This window comes from Xiphophorus maculatus, chromosome 16, assembly GCF_002775205.1.
Source record: "Xiphophorus maculatus strain JP 163 A chromosome 16, X_maculatus-5.0-male, whole genome shotgun sequence".
Classification (NCBI taxonomy): domain Eukaryota; kingdom Metazoa; phylum Chordata; class Actinopteri; order Cyprinodontiformes; family Poeciliidae; genus Xiphophorus; species Xiphophorus maculatus.
In genome coordinates, this window is record NC_036458.1 from 14,340,204 (window position 1) to 14,359,473 (window position 19,270).

Sequence of the window (19,270 nt, forward strand, 5' to 3'; positions counted from 1 at the left end):
AACATTTGCTTTTGTTGCACTCAAACTTGTGTTAACCGCGCATATTGTCTGCTCTTCACAGCGGAGGAAATCCATTTGCAACAGTCAGGCTACGACCAACTGTGACTAACGATCGCTCTGCGCCCGTCATCTGATCTCCAACATTTCCATCCATCTCCGAGCTCATCGTTTGACCTCTGCCCTTCTGGTCCAGGAGTTTCTCCTGGGTCAGGGCGGAAGGGCAAAAAGGCCATTTGAATCTGCTACAAACTGATACGGTAAACTAAGTATTTTAGTACCTGAACCGATGTCTATTTATGATATATAAATTTTCTATGGCTATATTTTAGTCGGTCTGTGTGTGTCGGTGAGATTTAAATGGACACATCTTAACTTGCACTTGAGACATGGATGAATTAAAAACTGCTCAACGAGAATCTTGTGATGTATTTATGCCGTTGATGTTGCTTGTCTGACTGTTAGAAACCATTCTGTGGTTAGAAAACAATACTGTGGAGGACTACTACATTTCAGGCTTTAATCTATAAACTGTTGAAAATCACTAGACGTGTTTTGAGGAAAAAGATTATGTAAAAATGTCCTAAAAGGCACAGAAGGATTTGCTTTGGTCCTCTTGTACATTTAACTGATTCTCTTGTTATCTAATGCCTGTTGGGCCATTTTCTTTTTTTTTTTGTAATGTGGACACTTGTGCCTTAATACTACATACATACTGTAAAGTATCTTACCTGTACTTTATCCCATCTGTGCATTTCTGATACAATCAGATGGTAAAACTACATGTATGCTTTTCCATCATTCATCACATCCTTATAATTTGCTATGTAACAAATAAAGATTTATTTCTTCAGTTTGTTTTTATTTACAAACGTTTTCTGAAGTACTCGTACTCGAGCGGTTTTATATTTAGTCACAGTACATTTGTGTTTTAACAGAAATGGTGCAGTTTACTAATTGCGTGACTTCTGAAAGACTGGATTGTATAAGGGCCACAAAATTTCTGTATGCAAGCGAAACAGAAGTTTGTGGTTTAAGTGTGAAGTTAAAGGGGTTTGAATAACATTGCAAGAAATGAAAAATCCAAGACACAAATAGCATTACTTTTTAATTACAGTAACTCATATAAAAAGTAAGAACTTCAATCATAAGAGCGTGCTTAGTGTGTTTTCTAACGCCATTTCTCTTTTTTTCCCTCATACCAGTAATTTTAATTTTATTACTTATTCCGACATGAACACATTTTCAGGATCCTGCAGCGGAGGAAGACATGGACATTCTCAGCTGATTGTCTGGCTGGGAGGAAAGTTGATTTGTCATAGAAATATGGAGTTGAAAATTTGAGGATATAAGATACTTCAGCCTTTACTCAATCCTCTAGAGGTTAAAAGAGGAGCTTGCGCTTTAACAAAAACAGTCCTCAAAGTAAATCCAAAGTCAAAACGATGAGGTCGTAAAAGTCGAGGGCATGTCAGATTGTGTGTACCTGAGGTCTGCATTGGCCCTGGAGAAGCTCAACCCAGCAGAATCATCATTGGACAAACTGTCAGTGCAAAATATGGCCCCAAGAAATGATCTCAACAAAAAAAACAAAACAAAAAAAACAGGCAAAATGCTTCGTCAGGCATAAGTCCATTGTTTGAGCCAGAGAAGGTAATGTCCATAAGATAATCCTTTTTTTTTTCCTTAAATCACAGCATTATCTCAATGCCTATGTGGAACATACTGAGCCATGCATACATTTGAAACAAAAAAAAGCAGAGTACAAAGTTAACTAAAATATGGCAGCGGCAAGCAAATAAAGAAAAATATTAAGACCAAAAAAAAAAGTTTAATTGGCTCTGACTATGAAAATAAAGAATCTGTTCAGATTCCTTAAACATTTACAAAAAAAAAAACTGATGGCATCTGATTACTCTGTATGAAGCAAAGGCACTGACAACAGCTGGAAACTTGTGATAAAATACATCCTAAACCTGCAGATGAAAAACAGATTTCATTGACTGTAATTTGTTTTGCAATCTATCTTTTGTTTTTTTTATATATATAAACTCTGTATGCGTGTGAATGAGAGAAGTGCGTGAAAGAGCTGCGGTTTGGTCCCTCTAGCCAAAGGTGGCGCCACAGTTGGGACACCTCCTCTGACGCAGAGCAAAGCAGAAGAGGATGCCCAGAGGGAAGAAGAAGATGGCACACAGGATCCCCAGGCAGGTGAAGTCGTCCTCAAGGACTCCAACCCTGTGGAAGAGATGGATTGATGGCATCTGGTGTTTTAAAAGGAAACAGTTTTAACGTTCTATGTAATCATGTGGAACAGGAGGCAGCAAACTTCACAACTCAGCGAGTCAAAGTGGTCCTCTTTGGTTTTGCTCAAGAAAATTTGCTTCAAGATGCAAAAACTAAATTGACCTCAAAGAATTCTCAACTTTTAAACTACCGGTACTATAGAAATTTAGATAACTGTTAAAATTATAAACACCTATTTGATTTTTAAAAAAAAATCTAAATCAAAATCTGTAGAAGATCAGGTATGAAGTGTTGTACAAAGTATACAATAAATTGCATCAGTTTTTGTTTAGATTTTACAATATAGAATAACAAACTGACAAAAAAAAATCTGTTTTTATTTTAACTTTATTTGCACCGGCTGCCTTATAGAGACTCAACATCTTAATTTACAAGAGAGATCCATTTTGATAAAAAAAAATAATAATTTTCTATTCCTAATTTATTGAAATAAAAAGCGGGGAAAAATAATTTCATGCCATTCTCCTTTGTAAGTTCAATTCATATACAGTGCTAAAAGCCCAGCAGGGTTTAAGTTTGGCTTTTGTTACTTTTATTAAGTTTGTCCAAAAAGTCTTAGAATTTGACAATAAATGCCAAATTTGTAAAGAAAAGTAACATGAATTTAGCAGCAGAGTTGAATATCCAAGTTGCAGACGTTAAAAACTTGCAAAAATAAAAAAAATAAAACGTCTTGTTTATTACATATCTGTTCCTAATCAGCTTTGACCCAGAGTGACACTAAAAAAAACCCAGCTAACTGCATCTTATGACTTCAACACAAAAACCACAGTGGCCTGAGGCCTTTTTAAAGGAATTAGAAGACAGGAAGTGAAAGGCTAAGTTTAAAAAGGTCCAACTTATAAACATAAGGGTGTTTTAACGAGAATAATACTTTCCCTCAAGTTCACTATGAATTTAAGAATTTGTTTTGACATTCTACTAACTCTACTTTGGCATACAACTCAAGCTAAATAACTCAAGCTCACTCAGGTTGGAAAAGAGAGCTTCTGTGAACATCAATTTTAAGAAGTCTTGCCACAGCTCTCTCATTGGGTTCACTTTGACTGGCCTATTCTAACTATGTTCTGATCTAAACTGTCCTACTGTAGCTCTGGATGCATGTTAAGGGTCTTTCTGCAAATCAGCTGCAAACAGATTTTCCTCCAAACAGTTTGCCCATCGACTCTGACCAGCTCCTGGCTACGTGGCCACCGGCTCTCAAGATGGCAAAAACACCAACTAGCATCGGAGGAAGCTTTTCAGGAAACAGAAGTGGAAAGTCAGATTTAAAGTAGGTACAATTTAGAATCCTACCAAGTAAAAACTCTGCTTTGAGTTGTTTAAAATTAAACTATTGCTAGGTTAAGATTTGCAAGAAAGTAGTGTATGTTTGGTCTATCATTGCATCACTCTGTTTCCTGCAGTGCAATTTCTTCAAGTGTTTGCACAAGGTATTTGTAACACTAATGTCAGAAAGAAGAACTATGACTGATGCTATTCATTATTTTTGTGATAATTTAATAGGAAAACGAAGCTCCACTCTAGTTTTAGTTACATTAGTATGCCGAGTTTCAGATGCAGCCAGATTGGAAGGATAGAGAGCAAACGCTCCATGTTTCCTGGAACAAACTGATTACGTTGTTAGGAACCAATCAAAGGAAGTGTCCATCATGTGTCAGTAAAGAATGTCAACTACAACCTGTTTGGTTTGTTCCAGAAAAATTAACACCACTTAGTCATCATTCCATTTTACTTTCCCATCCGTGTGACTTGAACCCCATCGCTACCTTTGGCCCCATCACATGTCCTTGGTGCGAAGTCAGCTGACTGACAGGACATTGACTCACCACAGTGAAACTCCCAAAACTGAATGTCATACTCACTCATCTTATCTACACTGATAGCTTCCCGATAGGTGAAACGGCAATAAAACAAATAAATACAGAACAACCCCAGCAAACTCTGTGAGCGCATGACGCTCTGTATTGTTCTGCATGAAGAATGGCTAGTTATGGGTTTCAGACACTTTGTCATTTGTGGTTCCTCACCTGCAAGCTGGGCAGCCTCCCACCACCACTACAGAGGGCTGGATGATGGCATAGGTCGATGTGTAGGGTTGCTGGGAAACAGCGGGGCCCATCTGAGCCGGTGGGTATCCTGGAAGTCCCCCCCAAAAAATGTGTCATGTTATCATTTTGTGTCGACATGAATCAAATTAAAATAAATAAGAGAATCTGGACTCAGGTCTGAAGCACGGAATTCGCTTGATATTTAATTATACGTGTTGCTGTAAATCGACTATTATTTATTTAAAGTTATTCTAAAAGTTTAATCACCTACAGATTCTTTGTCGGGGTGAAAGTAGTGATTTCAATACATTTTAGGATCATCCCCATTTTACCTCGCATCGTATCTTTTAAACAATGTCATTTTTAATCAATCAAAAATAAGTGCAACAAAATACACACTGCTGGTTGACGAGTTCTTAATTCTGAGGCATTTCATGAATAAGAAAAATAAATTCACATTTTTGCTTCTTGGCCAGCAAATTACCAAGGTGATCAAACAGGAGTGTTTGATTATGCTTCCATATTTTGACACATGCCAATTAGTCAGTTCTTTTGCTTTTCAAAACACATTATTATAAATTCGCCATTTAAAAAGGGGCAAATATTAAATTCATGCCACTTCTTTACAAATGTCATAATGTCTGAGATGTAGAGTTGGGTCCTATTCATACCCTTGTCAAATTTAAGCTTAAAATACTATTTTAATTTGAATGCGTTTCTCCTGATAATCTCCTTTTCCCTTAGTTTTATGCTGGCTATAAATTTACTACCTGTATATAGAGGAACCTGCGCCACATTTCCTCTTTGATGTCTAAAAATTTATACGCTAATCAAGTATAATAATCAGGTATTATACATTAAAAAATGGCAGTGTGTGTTAACTGGACATACGGAAACAGTCAGGCTCATTCCAATGTAAGGAGTCATGTCTATTGTTTCTGACCACTTGTATGCAGGTCAGATTGTGCAATTGAGAACTTTGACACTTTAATCAGGCTTACAGCTGCGCGCACACCTGCTGTGTGATGACGAGTTGACACGTACTGGTTTAATCTGCCAGAAAGGAGGCAGCTCAGTAAAAAAAAAAAAAAAAAAAAAACAGGAAACTTCATGCGATTACAAGAACCAGGAGTTTGTTTTTTGTGCACTTCCTGCATAGACTCATACAATCACAGTCGGGGAATGGCTTCCTACCTCACATTAAACCAACACATTTAGAGAAACAATTGCACCAAACATAAAGCGTTTTATATATATATTTTTTTTTAAGACGAGTAAAGGTCATTTAATAGCACAGTTTGCTTATCTTTTAATTTATTCTAATAATTAGCATCAATCATTTCTCTTCACAAACTGCGCATGCGAAACTGGCAACTAAATCTTCAAAAGGCAATTTAAAACCTCTGTAAAAAAAAAAAAAAAGAAAAGGTTAAACAAAACGTGCAATAAAGCCTCGTTTTCCCTGTGAAGGCGAGCAGAAGTTAAATTCATCGTCTCCCTCCTGGAGAGTTAACTTTCTGCTCAGTGAGGGAAATAAACAGAGCTGCTTGCCTGGGCCATCCGGGTAGTGGTAGGGCGGCGGGGCCGCAGCGGGGATGGCTCCGTAGCCGTGTGGCTGCGGCGGCGGCGGGCCGTACTCATGCGCCCCCGGAACGGCGTTGTAGGCGGGAGGTCTGTCCTGAAGGAGAGGCTTGTTGTCCACCATCTCACCCGACGGACCGTGTCCTTATCTCGTCTTTTTGTGTCTTGCTCCTTAAGCGAACAAAGTAGGAGTAACAAAAATAACTTTGACTATTTGGCTTTTGTCAACCCAAACGCTGTGCGATGCTGGCTGAGGCTTCGTGGCGGAAAACACAAAGAAAATGCGCTGCGCAAAAATGAAACTTCGTCTCTCTCCATGCGCCAACTTTGTCTGAAGCGACGCAACAACCCCCAAGTCTTCACCCAATGTCCTCCGTTACAACGGGAATGATCCGAGTTGTTATGGAAACGGCTAACTTAATTCCATTTCAGTGTGTGAAGTTGGTCCTTCGGTGCCCAAAGAGCAGCTATGCACCATCGTAGCGCCTAAAAACTCAGCTGGAAGTCAGAAAGGCTTTTGCTTTCTGTCTGGATTGTCACAAGAGAAGAATCATGTGATGGGCTGCTGTTGCGCCTCTGCGCATTGAAAGGCTTCTTAAAGGGATAGGGCACAAAAACAAAGTAAGTATGGCAAGCCGTATATGTACATATTTAATGTATACTTGTAAATGTCGCAAAACCGAAGTATTTGATGGTGGCCATGTGTATATATAGTCTATCCCTTCGCAAGGCAATACACGGATCTCTATGCATTTCTAAGGCAAGCCCCAATGATACGTGTTATTAAAGATGTAGAATAAAAATAAAATCAGCTTGCCATACACTGCTGCGTGCAGCTCACTGCAGCGCCAACCTCTTCAGCACAGAGGACAACACTGCCTCCTGTCGCCAGCTGATTTTAATAATAGCATTTATTATTATCATTTGGAATAATAAGCAGCTGGTTTATCTCTGAAAACATCACCAACTCTGTTTACTCGTTTTCATAAACCCATAATTTGGAACATCTGTGGGTTCATATGGTTTATTGAACCAGAGGATGAGACTATAAGGGATAGAACAATTAAATAACTACAGGAGAGTGTACACAAATATCCTCTAATAGCTATAATATATGATAATAGTTACTTTTTATCATTTTTGTTTTAATATTTCACAGGTTATGCTGTTAATACGTGGACAAACACTTATTCCGCAAAACGTACAAGTCATTTTGTCTCTTTGAAGTTATTCACTAAAACAATGTTAGCCTGTTTATTGACCTACTTTATGGTCAGAAAATGTTTGGACACTTTTAAATTTCTGTTTTCAACTCAAATAAGTTCCACCTGTAGGTTCAATGGGCTTCATTTATGAGAGGAAATCAAAGGAACAAAACACAAAACCTGTTTTTTTTTTTTCTATTATACCCCCTAACCCCCACCTGCACGGTTTAATGCAGATTCTGAAAGTTTGAGATGAACTATGCTGATACTTAGCATGTAAATATTTCAAATACTTTAAATCTTTTGAAGTCATGGTTTCCAACTTATTTCACATACAGATTAAAGGTTCATGGTGAATAGATTATTTTGCTGCCCTTTTAAATAGTTAAACAGCCATCAGTTGTGAGGAACTCTTTCACCGCTCACATGATAGGCACAAAGCAGTAAACGTCAATGCTATGTTGAAAATATTTTTGCATTAAGTAATATTGCGGCATAATAGAAGTTGTAGCAAACAAAATTCTTCAGTCTGTATATTGATCAGAAGATAAGGTGTTTGTTTGTTTTATGGTGTTTTGTGACACCCTGGTGTCATCTGTCACCAAGCCTTGACCTTCAATAATTAATAACCCACCGCTGAATAAATTATTAAAGCAATCCCGCTTGTCGGTAGCGGCGAGAGTAAAAAATACCAAGGGCCTTTGGTTTGGACCAATCAGAGAGAGGGATCCCGCACTCCCTGCAGCGTTGTATCCAATCACAACAGCACTTCCTCCATTTCCTGTTACGCGTCCAGAGTTGGACAGGACAATCCTCTAGTCCACAATATGAAATAAATTCCGCTCTGTGGATGAATGTCGCTAGGTTTTTATTTGTTATTTCCCAGAGGTGTCGTTCATGAGCATGCGTAAGTATGTGTTGTGTTTTTGACCGTCCCTGCAGGTTTAGGCCATCTGACTGCAGCCGACTGACTGAAGATGTAAACTGCTTGTAGCCCACTTTGCGGCATTTGCATCCTGTCTATGCTTTCCTGCATCTTAGCATGGCATTTGGGCACTTGATGCTTATAAACATTGCTTCTGAATGTGTCGCAGGATGTGTCACGCAGATGGCAGCATCTGCTGTCGCACCTGATGTCATGACGCTATTGGTATTTCCCATGACAACCGCGTATCGGGTCCAGTAAATATTCAGGTAGGCTGCTGTTTGACACCCCAGACTCTACTGTGTGTACATCCCATGCCTGAATAGAGAAAAATGACCTTATGGATCTGCAGCTAAGTTTAGGATACAGTTCAGTGGATGGTTTAATTTAAACATGTTTATTCAAATAAAGGCCCAACTGAACGGATAGGGCTAGCTTTGCTATAGTGATTGTTAGTGCCCTAGCGGATTAGTATCAGTCGATAAGGCAACTGTCAAGTGCACCAGTCAAAATAAAAGCATGATTTCCGGTCTGGACTTTCAAAATAATACCAAATTATTTCGTCCTATTTACTTTGTGCTGTCAACAAAATTAACGAGATTATTATTATTATTATTATTATTATTATTATTGCTCAGTCACAAGTCAACATTTTAAAATATTTTGCTAAAAACATTAAAAAGCTTATGGAACTTACACATATCCTAATGTCTCAAAGAAGGCAGTCACCTGTATAATAAGGAAGGTAATAAAACATCTTGTAACTTTGATTATGTTTGTGAAATTTTGGAAGCTAAACTATGCTGTTGAGCTTACCGATTTCTGCTCTTGTTCACGGAGGTAGATGTATATCAAAGGGAAAATAAAGAAGATCATTTCAGTAAATAAGATTTAAATGGATTGAAATATGTCATTCAAATTTAGTAAACTAAATCTATGAAAAAGCTATTTACTCTTTAAGCTGGGATCAAAAGGTGCAATGAAGGTAAGCTGCTAATGAGAGCTGCCAAGCAGGGAGAGAAAGAGAGAAACTTAAAAATTGCTACATGAAATTTAAATCACATGGTCAATGTTTCTGAAGCTAAATTTAAATTGAAGGAGATCTAATGAGTGTGTAACTCACTCCATTCCTCGCTATCAGGAAACTTTAACCTCTGTTTCCGTTAGGAGCCACCATGCCTATCACACTGCTGTGGGCCGTGGATGTGTATGGAAGAGTGTACAGCCTCTCCACAGCTGGCCAGCGCTGGGTCCGCGCTGACGACCTGCTGCTGGAGCTGAAGCGCGTCACTGCAGGCAAGGGACGCTGCTGGGGCATCGGGTGCGATCACCACATCTATCTGAACATAATGCCCAGTGAGACTTCCATCCGCTACCGGGAGGAGACCTATGAGAACCAGGTAAGCCCAAAAGATCCCGAAACAAGCCCTCTGTTTCTTGACTGTTGGATTTATCTAAATAATGCTGAAATGTATTCTTTTATCGTGTGTGTTTACTGTCAGAGATGGAACCCAGTGGACGGCTTCACTGACGTCCTACTGCCCACCGACCGCTGGCCCTGGAGCGACGTCACCGGGATGAATCCACAGCCACTCCACAGCTTCCAGCTGCCGTCCCGCAGCTGGGATTGGGAAGGCGACTGGTATGTGGATCAGAGCTGTGGAGAACCCAGCCAGACTGGGGTGAGAAATACCTGAAACCTTCATCAGCATTTTGTTTCCTCATACATAGCTTTTTTTTTCTTCTTCTACTTCTCTTTGTGGGTTATTTAATTAATAAGTGGAGTAAATTTTCAGCCTACACTAAGCATTTTGTTTCTGTCCTTCTGTAGGGCTGGGAGTACGCTGTGGATTTTCCAGCCAACTTCTCACCAGACAAGAAGTGGAACTCCTGCGTCCGCCGTAGACGATGGATTCGTTACAGAAGATACACAGCACAAGGCACATGGGCAAAGGTTAGCCAAGCACTGCTGACTCTCTATGACTGTATATGTGCAGTTGTTAACAATTTCCACAAAGGAGAGTAGAAAAGGAAGGTAATGTATTTCCATCAGAAAACACAATTGTTAATTATCCTTTTCACATTATAATCCCTCAAATTCCTAGTTAACTTCATGCTAGCGATAAAGAACCTACAAGTGCAAATCTAACCATCACAAGCGATCATTTGCTCTAATTTCGTGGGATTTTTGTGATAAACCGGCACAATGTAGCATAATTGTGAAAAGAGAAAAAGATTTCTAACCAGATTCCCTTTCATTGTGGACATTGTTGTATTCCAAGTGATATGTTGTGTTAGGCTTCTGATTGAGATTGAGAAGAGCATATTTTGAGTGCTGCCTTACTACTTCACCTGCTGATATGTGGCTATTTATTTAGCACTTTGCATAACAAGAAAAATCTCCATGGCCACTGTAAGTTAAACTAATTTGATATTTTGTAAGGCCAGTACTGTCTCCTTGCAGATCCCTTTGGATAACCCTAAGAAGCCCCCGCTGCCACTCTGTGACATCTGCTGTGGTGGCTGGGAGATGAGTGACCAGTCAGGGAGGTACCCATACCTCTGGGGCGTGTCACAGCAAGGGCAGGTCAGTCACATGGTCTCAGCAGCTGAGGTTTTATCTTTCTGGCACAAACCCATACTTTCTCTTTACGTTTTAGGGGAATTATTAGCTTCCCACAAAACCTATAATATTTGTTTTTAGTAAAACAAATCATTTTTCTTGTCATCTCTGAGAATGTTTGCTTCACTGACCATGGTTTCACTGTGGTTTGCAGGTTTTCATCAACTCATAGTAAATATTAAATGTCGGGCATCACTTTATTGAGCATGCATGGCCACAAGAGGGCAGCATAACTTCATATGAATCACAAGGCCTGACTACTAACTTTTCTGACCCAAGAGAACTAAAAATAGGGATTTTGCTCAATTAAAAGCATTTAACAGTTTATTAAAATGCAACATGTAATTGTTGGAACTGAAACCTAAGATCTTGATTTCATGCCTAAATGAAACCAAATGTGATCGGATTTAATGATCTGTTAAAATGACTTGTGCTGCACAGGTGTGGTTCAGGGAGGGAATCCACCCCCGAGTGCCGGAGGGCACCAGCTGGGAGGAGGTGGAGGTGCCCAAAGAAGTGGCTCAGTTATCAGCCGGCCCTGGGGATCTTCTGTGGGTTTTACTGTGGGATGGAAACCTGTTGGTTCGTACAGGCCTCAGTCTGGACAGCCCAACAGGTCCGCATCACCGTGGCACACACTCCATCCCTGAGTCTAATTGTTTTTTTTCCCCCTGTCCTTTCATTTGAGAAATGTCATTTTAAACACTTTAATACTATGAATTATGTATTAGAAGCTCTGTTAATTATTTTTCCATTGCAATTCTCTATTAAAGGGTTGATATTGTAAGTGTTGATATTTCTAAGTGAAATGTGACATTTTGGTTTTATGGTGCAACATATTTTACAGAACACTGTGCATTGTGTATGTTCTACCGTAGGTACCTCCTGGTTGGAAGTGGAGTCACCCTCAAAGGAGGTGGAGGCTCTTCACGTGGCCGTCGGAGTCAGCGTTGTGTGGGTGGTCACAAAGGACTATAAGGTAAACCTGTGATTACATCTGAAATGATCTGAGTAGGTTTGGTTTACCTGTCAGCTACGTGTGTGGACTGGTGTGGTTGTGTGTGTGTCCAGGTGTGGTTCAGGCGTGGCGTAAACTCCCACAACCCCTGTGGATCTGGCTGGATCAGCATCGGAGGGGAGATGATGATGGTGGACGTGGGACTCAATGACCAGGTTAGAGGAGAATTTTTTGTGTTTACTTGGGGAACGAATCTAAAATAGTACATAATTACGATTTGAAAGAAAAGTCTTTGTTTTGACATTTTTTTCCAAGTAAAAATTTGAAAAGTATGGTTCAAATTTCTAATTGGTCTCTGACATACCCTATTTAATATTAGTCATATTTAATGTGGGGCTCGGCTGTCTGAGCCTTTGGGGAAGACTCCTGAATCGGGTGATAAGTCTGAGTTGTTGACTCCTTAAATCCAGGCTTTATGGAGGAGTAGCTCACTCATCAGTTTTCAACTTTACTGTGGAACTTTCATGGAGAGTAACACTTCAACACCAGTAAAACATAGTTTTTGCAGCATCATGAAGATGCTGTTCTTTAGCAGAGCAGATACAGTGGAGTGGGTCAGAGTTGATGGGAACATGGATGACACTAAATATTAGGCAATCCTGGAAGAAAGCCAGTGTGAGTGCTGTGCCATAATTATATTCATAATTATATTTTTTGCATCCCTCTGCATGAATTTAGGCCATTTAGCAAAGAAGGAAGGACAGAAATGCAATTCTGTATCTAGAGACAAAAGACTGTAACGGCTGTAATTGTAGCAAAATGCAGTCATGGATTCACAATGCCTAAAAATAAATTCACACCACACATTTCAGATTTTGTTTTAATGGAAAGAAAAATAACTTAAGCCTTCATCCTTGTTCCATTTTACAGTTATGTGCTTCTCTGTGTTGCTCTGTCATATAAAATCCTAATAAAATACACTGAGGTCTGTGGGTGCAACATAAAATGTGACAAAATTTGTTGCACCTCTTGTACTTCTTCTCTTTGTGCGCCTATAATAGAATGAAGCAAGCTTTAAAAAAACAAGCAGAGATGCCAAAACACATTATTAAAGCTTTTAAATATATTTCTACAAGTTTTCTAACCTTGTAGGTTTATTAAAACTTTTCTCTTTCCACTCTGAACTGTGCCTCTCCGCTGCCTGATCCACCTCACTGTTTGCCTGGATCTGGTTTCAGGACAGCAGAAACTCTTTACTCCGTGTCTCACTGCTGAAGACTTTGCTTGCGCTGCAAACCCGCACCTCACACCTCCTCCCACCTATGCCTCCCCCACCGCTCCCAAACCTCTCCTCAGCCCATTCCAACCCCTCTGCCTCGCTTCCCGTCAGCAGCACTGTAACACGAGCACAGCGTGTCGCTCTGGCCAATGTCCCCTCAGCAGTCGCACCTCAGGGTCCAGCCTTAAATATCCCCAGACTGTATTCCCTCTGGCCTTACATATGGGAGACTCCCTAATTAGAAGCTGGCCAAGGCGTCGTCATCAAATCCCATATTTCATGTTTCAGGGTTTCAGTTATGGGGATGGCTTAACGGAGCCAGAACAGGAGTTACAGTATATGGCCTTATAAAGTAACAGCTGCTCTGATTGGCCTATTGGAAAACGGTTTGATTAAATTGTAGTTTGTGGGACTACTTGAGGTGAATTGATGAAACAGCTCAATAAATAAAGAACACTTCACTGTCTGTGTTTAACAGGTACCATACGACCTTTGTTTAGTTTTTGTTTTTTTTACTGCTGTTCTTCCACACAGATCTCTCTTTGTCTCTCTGTCTGTTAGGTTTGGGCCGTTGGTGAGGATCGTGGGTTGTATTTTAGGATGGGTGTGACCCAGGCTGAGCCGAGTGGAAATGGCTGGATCCCTGTTTCTGCCCAGTGGGGCACCAGTAAAGAGCTCATTCCACCCAGGTCTGTAGAGTAACATCAACTAAGTCTCCACTAACTCATACCGTTATTATGGTATGAGTTAGTGGAGACTCATACCGTCTCCATTAACTAAGGTCAACCCATCAATAACGGGTTGGCCTTAATCAACCCGTTATTACTCCCTTTGTGTTTTCATAAGGGATGAGTGTGAGTTTAGTGGCCACCTGACTGAGACTTCACAAGGCTCTGCACCAAGTGGCACTGATTCGGACTCAGAATTGGGTCCGACTAACTCAGAGCACAGCGCTACTCCTATACTGGAAGCAGCAGCTCCCTCTATCGTCCCATTGGGGGGCGACGACACATCTGCACGTCCTCAGGAGGTAAAAGAGCCGTCCTCAGCCTCTCAGCAAGATGCTCCAAAAGCATTCATCCCAGCCAGCGACAGCTTCATCAACAGCCTGGTGTCGGACCGCGACAGAATCTCCACAACGCAGCCGTCCATCACCGAGATGTCGCAGGAAAACGGCGTGGAGATGCCTCCAGCTCCAGTGCTTCCCACCCTTCCAGCCACTGGGCACGACATCCCCTTTATGAACGTGGACCTAGAAGGGGCGGGGGCGGCTCGGAGCGCACAAGCAGCAGGGCGTTCACTGAGCGACGTCCTGGGAACCCTGGAGAACTCGCAGGGCATCGGGGAAGAGGATGGACCCGTGTGGGCTTGGGTGTCCGGTGGAGGATGCGACGTGGATGCAAGTTCACGGATCAGCTGGCTCAGTTCCACAGGTACATGGATAACCAGTCTCTCAAAAAGAATTCCACATACATTTTCAGTATTTTGTCATCTTTAAACTAAAAAGTGTCCATTCTGTAGACCTGCAAAAAGTAACATTATTGTGGCGAGGATAGAAAAATAGGATAAAAAAAAATTAAAAAGGCAAGTTAATTAGTTTTTATTTAATTTTATTCGAGTTCTTACACCTCTACGTTTATGGATCAGGTCCTCTCAATAGTTCCCTGTCTCTGACTCCGGTGCAATCAGCAGCCTGGAGCGAGCAGCCTCAAAAGCAGCAACATCAAGAGATCACTAGGAAACCTTTGGAGAGAAGCAACGTAAGTAACATAAAAGTTGTCTTCCTTCTTGCTGTAGGGTGAACAGATTCTAATTGTTTTCTCCTGTTTCCTTACCAGTCGGTGTGGGTGCGTAAAGGGCCATTGCGCTGGTGGAGAGACTGGAAGCCACAGCGCTGGGTGGATGTAGGTGTTGCTCTTGAGCAATCCACCAAGTCAGATGGGAAGAAGGACAGCATCTTCTTTGTCTATTACACCCAGTATGATGAGAAAAAGGTGGGTTTTCATGTGCCGACATGGTTTAGAAGGAAGGGCAGCAACAAGAACAAGACCAGAAGTACCAAATGTATAATTACCGACTCATTGTCGATGCATGTTCAGTACCTTCAGGTGTTCATAAACGAAGTGACGGCGCTGGTACCGGTTCTGCAAGACTGCCACTACACCTTTGCCGTGTACACAGCCGAAAGAACTAAACAAAGATGGCCACTGATACTGGCAGCGCCATCAGAGAAGGAAATGAATGACTGGGTAACACTTTTGTCGTCATGTAAAAACTGGTGAAATAGATGGGTAGAGCATTGCATGTTGAGTGTCACGCAGTGTGTCTTTCACATTTCTTGTCCAACAGCTGGACCTGTTGTCAGACTGTTGCTGTGAGTGGCGAGGGATTGCTGGGGCTCCGACCAGACAGGCGCTGTGGTCCACCACCTCCAAGGGAGACATCATGGTACACGAGCCGCCCCTAACTTTGGAGGCTGCAGCTCACCCTATGGCCTGCGACCTTATGTGAGCCAGATACCAAAGACTGAATTCTGTTCCTGTGCTTTGCCCTGAGATTCAGTAAAATCCTCGTCGCCTCCATTTCCAGTTTTTGCTTTTTGTTTTCTTACTGATATGTCGCCAGATAACTTGTCGCCTGTCTCTTTGCCACTCTATGTACTAACTGCTGGGACTAACACTGGATGCGTGCGCCTGTACGCTGCTGCAGGTTTTGGCGCCAGATCCCAGGCCACCTGCGCTGCGTAGAGTCTAACAGTCTGGGGCTGGTATGGGGCATCGGGTGGGACGGCGCTGCCTGGGTCTACAGCGGGAGCTTTGGGCGACAGCCCAGCTCGGGTAACACACGTCCTTCAGACAGGAACATTTCCTGCTGATTTATAGAAATGCTGCACTAACATTTAGATCATTTGCTAAGCAAAATTTTCACTTTCTTTTACTGTTGTTATTGTGATCCTAATGGGAAACACTCCAGCATCCAGCTGCTGAAGCTTTAGAATGTGGATAAGCAAATGTGGGGGTGACCTTGTGTGTGTTTTCTGCTGCAGTCAACCCTGAGATTCACTTACAGACTGATGTCAGGAGTGTACATGTGTATGAGAATCAGCGATGGAACCCAATGACTGGTTACACTGACAAGTAGGTCTCCTTCATTTTACAGATGTTTCTAATTATTGACATGCATTAATATTACAACCTAGTACATTTTCCATAACAAAAAACACGTTTCAATCCGACAGAGGGCTTCCTACCGATCGCCCCATGTGGAGTGACGAGAGCGGCCTAAAGGAATGCACCAAAGGCAGCACACACCCTCCGACCCCTCAGTGGTCCTGGGTAAGAGGACGCCCAACGTTACCTCCTGAAATGTTATCCAGTGTTGACATTTTAACAAACTTCAGCAGTTTGTGAAAGTTTTAGCAAGTTTGCAAATTTTATCGAGCAAATGTGGAAAATAAAAAATAGAGAAATGGAGGACAGATGTTTGTTTTTTCAATACCCAAATTTATCCATCCATCCATCCATCCACTTATCCATATAACGATCCATCTGTTTGTCTGTCTGTCCACCCCTTCATCCTTTTACTCATCCTTCCATCTATCCATCCTTACTGACTGTAATTTTTGTAGGTTTCGTGTTTAAAACCCGGCCTGTTCACAAATATCTGTCATAAATTCTTGGTGAACATTTGGTTTAATTCTTTACAAAAGAGGCAATTTAGGACTAGAAACTAATAATGTATAATAATATTATACAGTGATTGCTTTCTGTTTGCTCTCATTTCCTGCTGCTTTAGGTGTCGGAGTGGGCTGTGGATTTCAGCGTTCCTGGAGGAACAGACAAAGAAGGCTGGCAGTACGCTGCAGACTTTCCCACGTATGAAACATTTATTCCTCCAGGTTTGACTACAGAAGAGATTTTAGCCATTTGTCTGACTTGTCCCTTTCCTACAGGACATTTCACGGCCACAAAACCATGAAGGACTTTGTGAGGCGCCGAAGATGGACGAGGTAAGTACTCGCCTTCCTCCAGTTTGTGACTCTGTTTCCATGTTAACAGTGGCCTGTTCGTCACACAGGAGGTGCAAGATAACGGTGAGAGGTCCGTGGAAGATGGTGCCACCGATCCATCTCAGCGACATCTCTCTGATGCCGTGTCTGGCCCAGAGCAAAATGGAGCAGGTCCCTGTGTGGGCCCTCAGTGACAAAGGAGACGTCCTGTGTCGGCTGGGCGTGAGTCCCCAGAACCCCGCGGTGAGAAATCTGTATTTTTAGATCACGTCCTGAGAATATATTATCTATGAATTATAGATTTGTGGGCCAGAATTTCTGGAAGTATTTCTACTCCCATAGGGTAGCTCCTGGCTCCATGTAGGCACAGATCAGCCATTTAAGTCTATCTCCATTGGAGGAGCCAATCAGGTGTGGGCCATCGCGAGGGACGGAGCTGTGTTCTACAGAGGATCCGTGTCTCCTCAAAACCCTGCAGGTCAGTTGGACATGAAAGCTAATCTGTGGGTCAGACCTAATAAATCAATGAAACATAAATATAGGTATTCAGGGTTGAGTTCAGACTATCTCAGGAGCTTTTTCTCGCTCTGCAGGAGAATGCTGGTACCACATCCCCTCTCCTCCGAGGCAGAACCTCAGACAGCTCTCCGTCGGTCGGACTTCTGTGTTTGCCGTCGACGACAACGGTGAGTTTTCATTTGATCTGGTTTGCTTTGCAACTTCGATCTACTGAATAAAGAAATCAAACATGTTGACTGATGTCTTTCAGGTAACCTGTGGTACAGACAGGGCCTGACGCCCAGCTACCCTCAGGGCTCTGCGTGGGAGCTCATCTCTAACAACGTCACCAAGGTGTCTGTGGGACCGCTGGACCAGGTACACACTCACATTTAAAATAGCTATTTTATCAAGAAGATGTCAAGAATACTTTCATCTAAAGGCAAAACATGTAATTTTTTTTTTTTGCTTTAAGGTTTGGATCATCGCAGACGGAGTTCCAGGCTTTCCTACTGAGACTCCTGGATCCGTCTGCCACAGACTGGGTGTGGGGCCCATGGCACCCAAGGGTCTGTCCTGGGACTACGGCATAGGGGTGAGCTGAGGCTTTTTGTTTTTTTATTTCATAATTCCTTGTCAAATCACTTTATTTAAACAATTGCAAAAATGAATCATATTGCAATATAGAGGGATACAGCAAACATGTGGAAGAAGATGTTCTGTGTTCTGAAAGGGTTTGTCAATAATTCTCCAAGTGTTTGTCTTGCAGGGAGGATGGGAGCATATCAGTGTGAGGGGAAACTCCACGGAGCCTCTTCGGGGGCCCGTCCCTCCTCCTGGGGGCCCTTCTCGTAGCCCCGCCCTCCAGCGACCTGCGGCTCAAGTGAACGGGAGCGCCGTGTGTGTGTAGCCCCTCCACAGCCCCCCGCCCTCTTTGTGCCTGGCAATCCGTTTGTTTCCCCGGACCTATTCTTCATTCCTTTCACGTAAAGGGACTGCACAATCATAACAGACTTTTTGACTAAGCATTTCGGTCGGATTTGTTCGATGGATGAATGTTACAGCAGGGTTGATTTGCACAAGAATAAATATTTCAGTATTCAGTGAAGATGGAGGAAAGTAAGCTACAAAAAAAAAAATTATATGGCTCTCTTGATGTCTAAGACTTTTTTTTTTTCAAACCAAACAAAGGCAAATGCATGTTGATCCTACCACTGGATTGAAGCAATAGCTTGTATGCATATTTACAGCTTCCTGTGAAAACCTAAGAGGGTGAGATTTTATTTAAGGGCTATGCTTTGGTTTTTAACGAACGTCAGTGTAACTTGGTTTTTAGTTTTACTCTCATTTTGATTGACGTACTCGTCAAAACTCTGTATGCATTTCATTTTAAATTATTTACTATGCATTGTTGGAATTTGTTTCCTTTATCTTGTCCGGCTGTTTGTGGTTGCAGTGCTTACAGACAACGGTTTTTTTACTATACAGATTGAAACATCTCAGTCTTTACCATCAGAGAATATCTCTCCACCCTTTTGCAATAAGTACATGTTCCTGTTAATACACACAAATTCATAAAACACCAACCACCGTGACTGTTAACACCACAGCGACTGTTGGCGTCATCATGATGTTATAAAAGGTATTGAAATGTGAAATAAAGACTTAAAGTACTGTTCTATCATTTGATGTCATACTGTTCTTCTCAATGGAAAAGCAACTAGATTAGAAGAGATTTTCATATTTTGCCCTTCTATTCTGTGCTTACTTAAATGTACGTAATATAAAAATACAATATGTTTTAGTCTAGATGACGGTAAGAGATAACTGACCCAAC

The 19,270-nt window shown here is 41.6% G+C and overlaps 3 protein-coding genes across 6 annotated transcripts in view; 2 read left to right on the plus strand and 1 right to left on the minus strand.

Moving 5' to 3' along the window:
- Window positions 1-1,587, plus strand: part of LOC102238151 (brain-specific angiogenesis inhibitor 1-associated protein 2-like protein 1) — a 32,480-nt gene extending 30,893 nt beyond the window's left edge. The window contains exon 15 of one of the 2 annotated variants that reach the window (XR_002754085.1): window positions 62-98. Coding sequence is in view for 1 of the 2 variants with exons in the window: in XM_014472403.2 (XP_014327889.1) it covers window positions 62-134 (73 nt within the window). In the remaining variant the exon portion in view is untranslated. Of the gene's footprint in view, window positions 1-61 lie in introns of both variants that reach the window. The other variant, XM_014472403.2, reaches the window with a different exon arrangement.
- On the minus strand, window positions 1,093-6,474 carry bri3 (brain protein I3). Its single transcript, XM_014472405.2, has 3 exons — window positions 5,907-6,474; window positions 4,335-4,443; window positions 1,093-2,235 (listed from the first exon to the last, which is right to left on the minus strand). The coding sequence occupies exons 1-3, from the start codon at window positions 6,058-6,060 to the stop codon at window positions 2,103-2,105; spliced, it is 396 nt and encodes a 131-aa protein (XP_014327891.1). The 5' UTR covers window positions 6,061-6,474; the 3' UTR covers window positions 1,093-2,102.
- On the plus strand, window positions 6,472-19,117 carry LOC102237892 (tectonin beta-propeller repeat-containing protein 1-like). 3 transcript variants are annotated; one of them, XM_023348483.1, is made up of 26 exons: window positions 6,472-6,557; window positions 8,236-8,335; window positions 9,234-9,466; window positions 9,569-9,748; window positions 9,898-10,020; window positions 10,531-10,653; window positions 11,131-11,305; window positions 11,568-11,668; window positions 11,761-11,862; window positions 13,488-13,615; window positions 13,773-14,359; window positions 14,574-14,686; window positions 14,765-14,920; window positions 15,026-15,175; window positions 15,276-15,433; window positions 15,636-15,763; window positions 15,973-16,063; window positions 16,165-16,261; window positions 16,722-16,801; window positions 16,879-16,935; window positions 17,004-17,178; window positions 17,278-17,413; window positions 17,529-17,621; window positions 17,705-17,811; window positions 17,909-18,028; window positions 18,203-19,117. In XM_023348483.1, the coding sequence occupies exons 3-26, from the start codon at window positions 9,242-9,244 to the stop codon at window positions 18,341-18,343; spliced, it is 3,546 nt and encodes a 1,181-aa protein (XP_023204251.1). In that variant the 5' UTR covers window positions 6,472-6,557; window positions 8,236-8,335; window positions 9,234-9,241; the 3' UTR covers window positions 18,344-19,117. The 3 variants fall into 3 exon arrangements, with proteins under 3 accessions (XP_023204251.1, XP_014327888.1, XP_023204250.1); XM_014472402.2 differs by lacking the exon at window positions 6,472-6,557 and adding an exon at window positions 7,929-8,048; XM_023348482.1 differs by lacking the exon at window positions 6,472-6,557 and adding an exon at window positions 7,929-8,048 and having other exon boundaries at window positions 8,236-9,466.
- The last annotated feature ends 153 nt before the right edge of the window (window positions 19,118-19,270 follow it).

Coding starts and splice junctions, on each gene's coding strand:
- LOC102237892 (XM_023348483.1), top strand. CDS start 9,242: ATGCCTATCACACTGCTGTGGGCCGTGGATGTGTATGGAAGAGTGTAC. Junction 11,863..13,487: donor ACGTGGGACTCAATGACCAG/GTTAGAGGAGAA, acceptor TCTGTCTGTTAG/GTTTGGGCCGTTGGTGAGGA. Junction 18,029..18,202: donor CCTGGGACTACGGCATAGGG/GTGAGCTGAGGC, acceptor TTTGTCTTGCAG/GGAGGATGGGAGCATATCAG.
- bri3 (XM_014472405.2), bottom strand. CDS start 6,060: ATGGTGGACAACAAGCCTCTCCTTCAGGACAGACCTCCCGCCTACAAC. Junction 4,444..5,906: donor CCACTACCCGGATGGCCCAG/GCAAGCAGCTCT, acceptor GGGGACTTCCAG/GATACCCACCGGCTCAGATG. Junction 2,236..4,334: donor GGAGGCTGCCCAGCTTGCAG/GTGAGGAACCAC, acceptor TCTCTTCCACAG/GGTTGGAGTCCTTGAGGACG.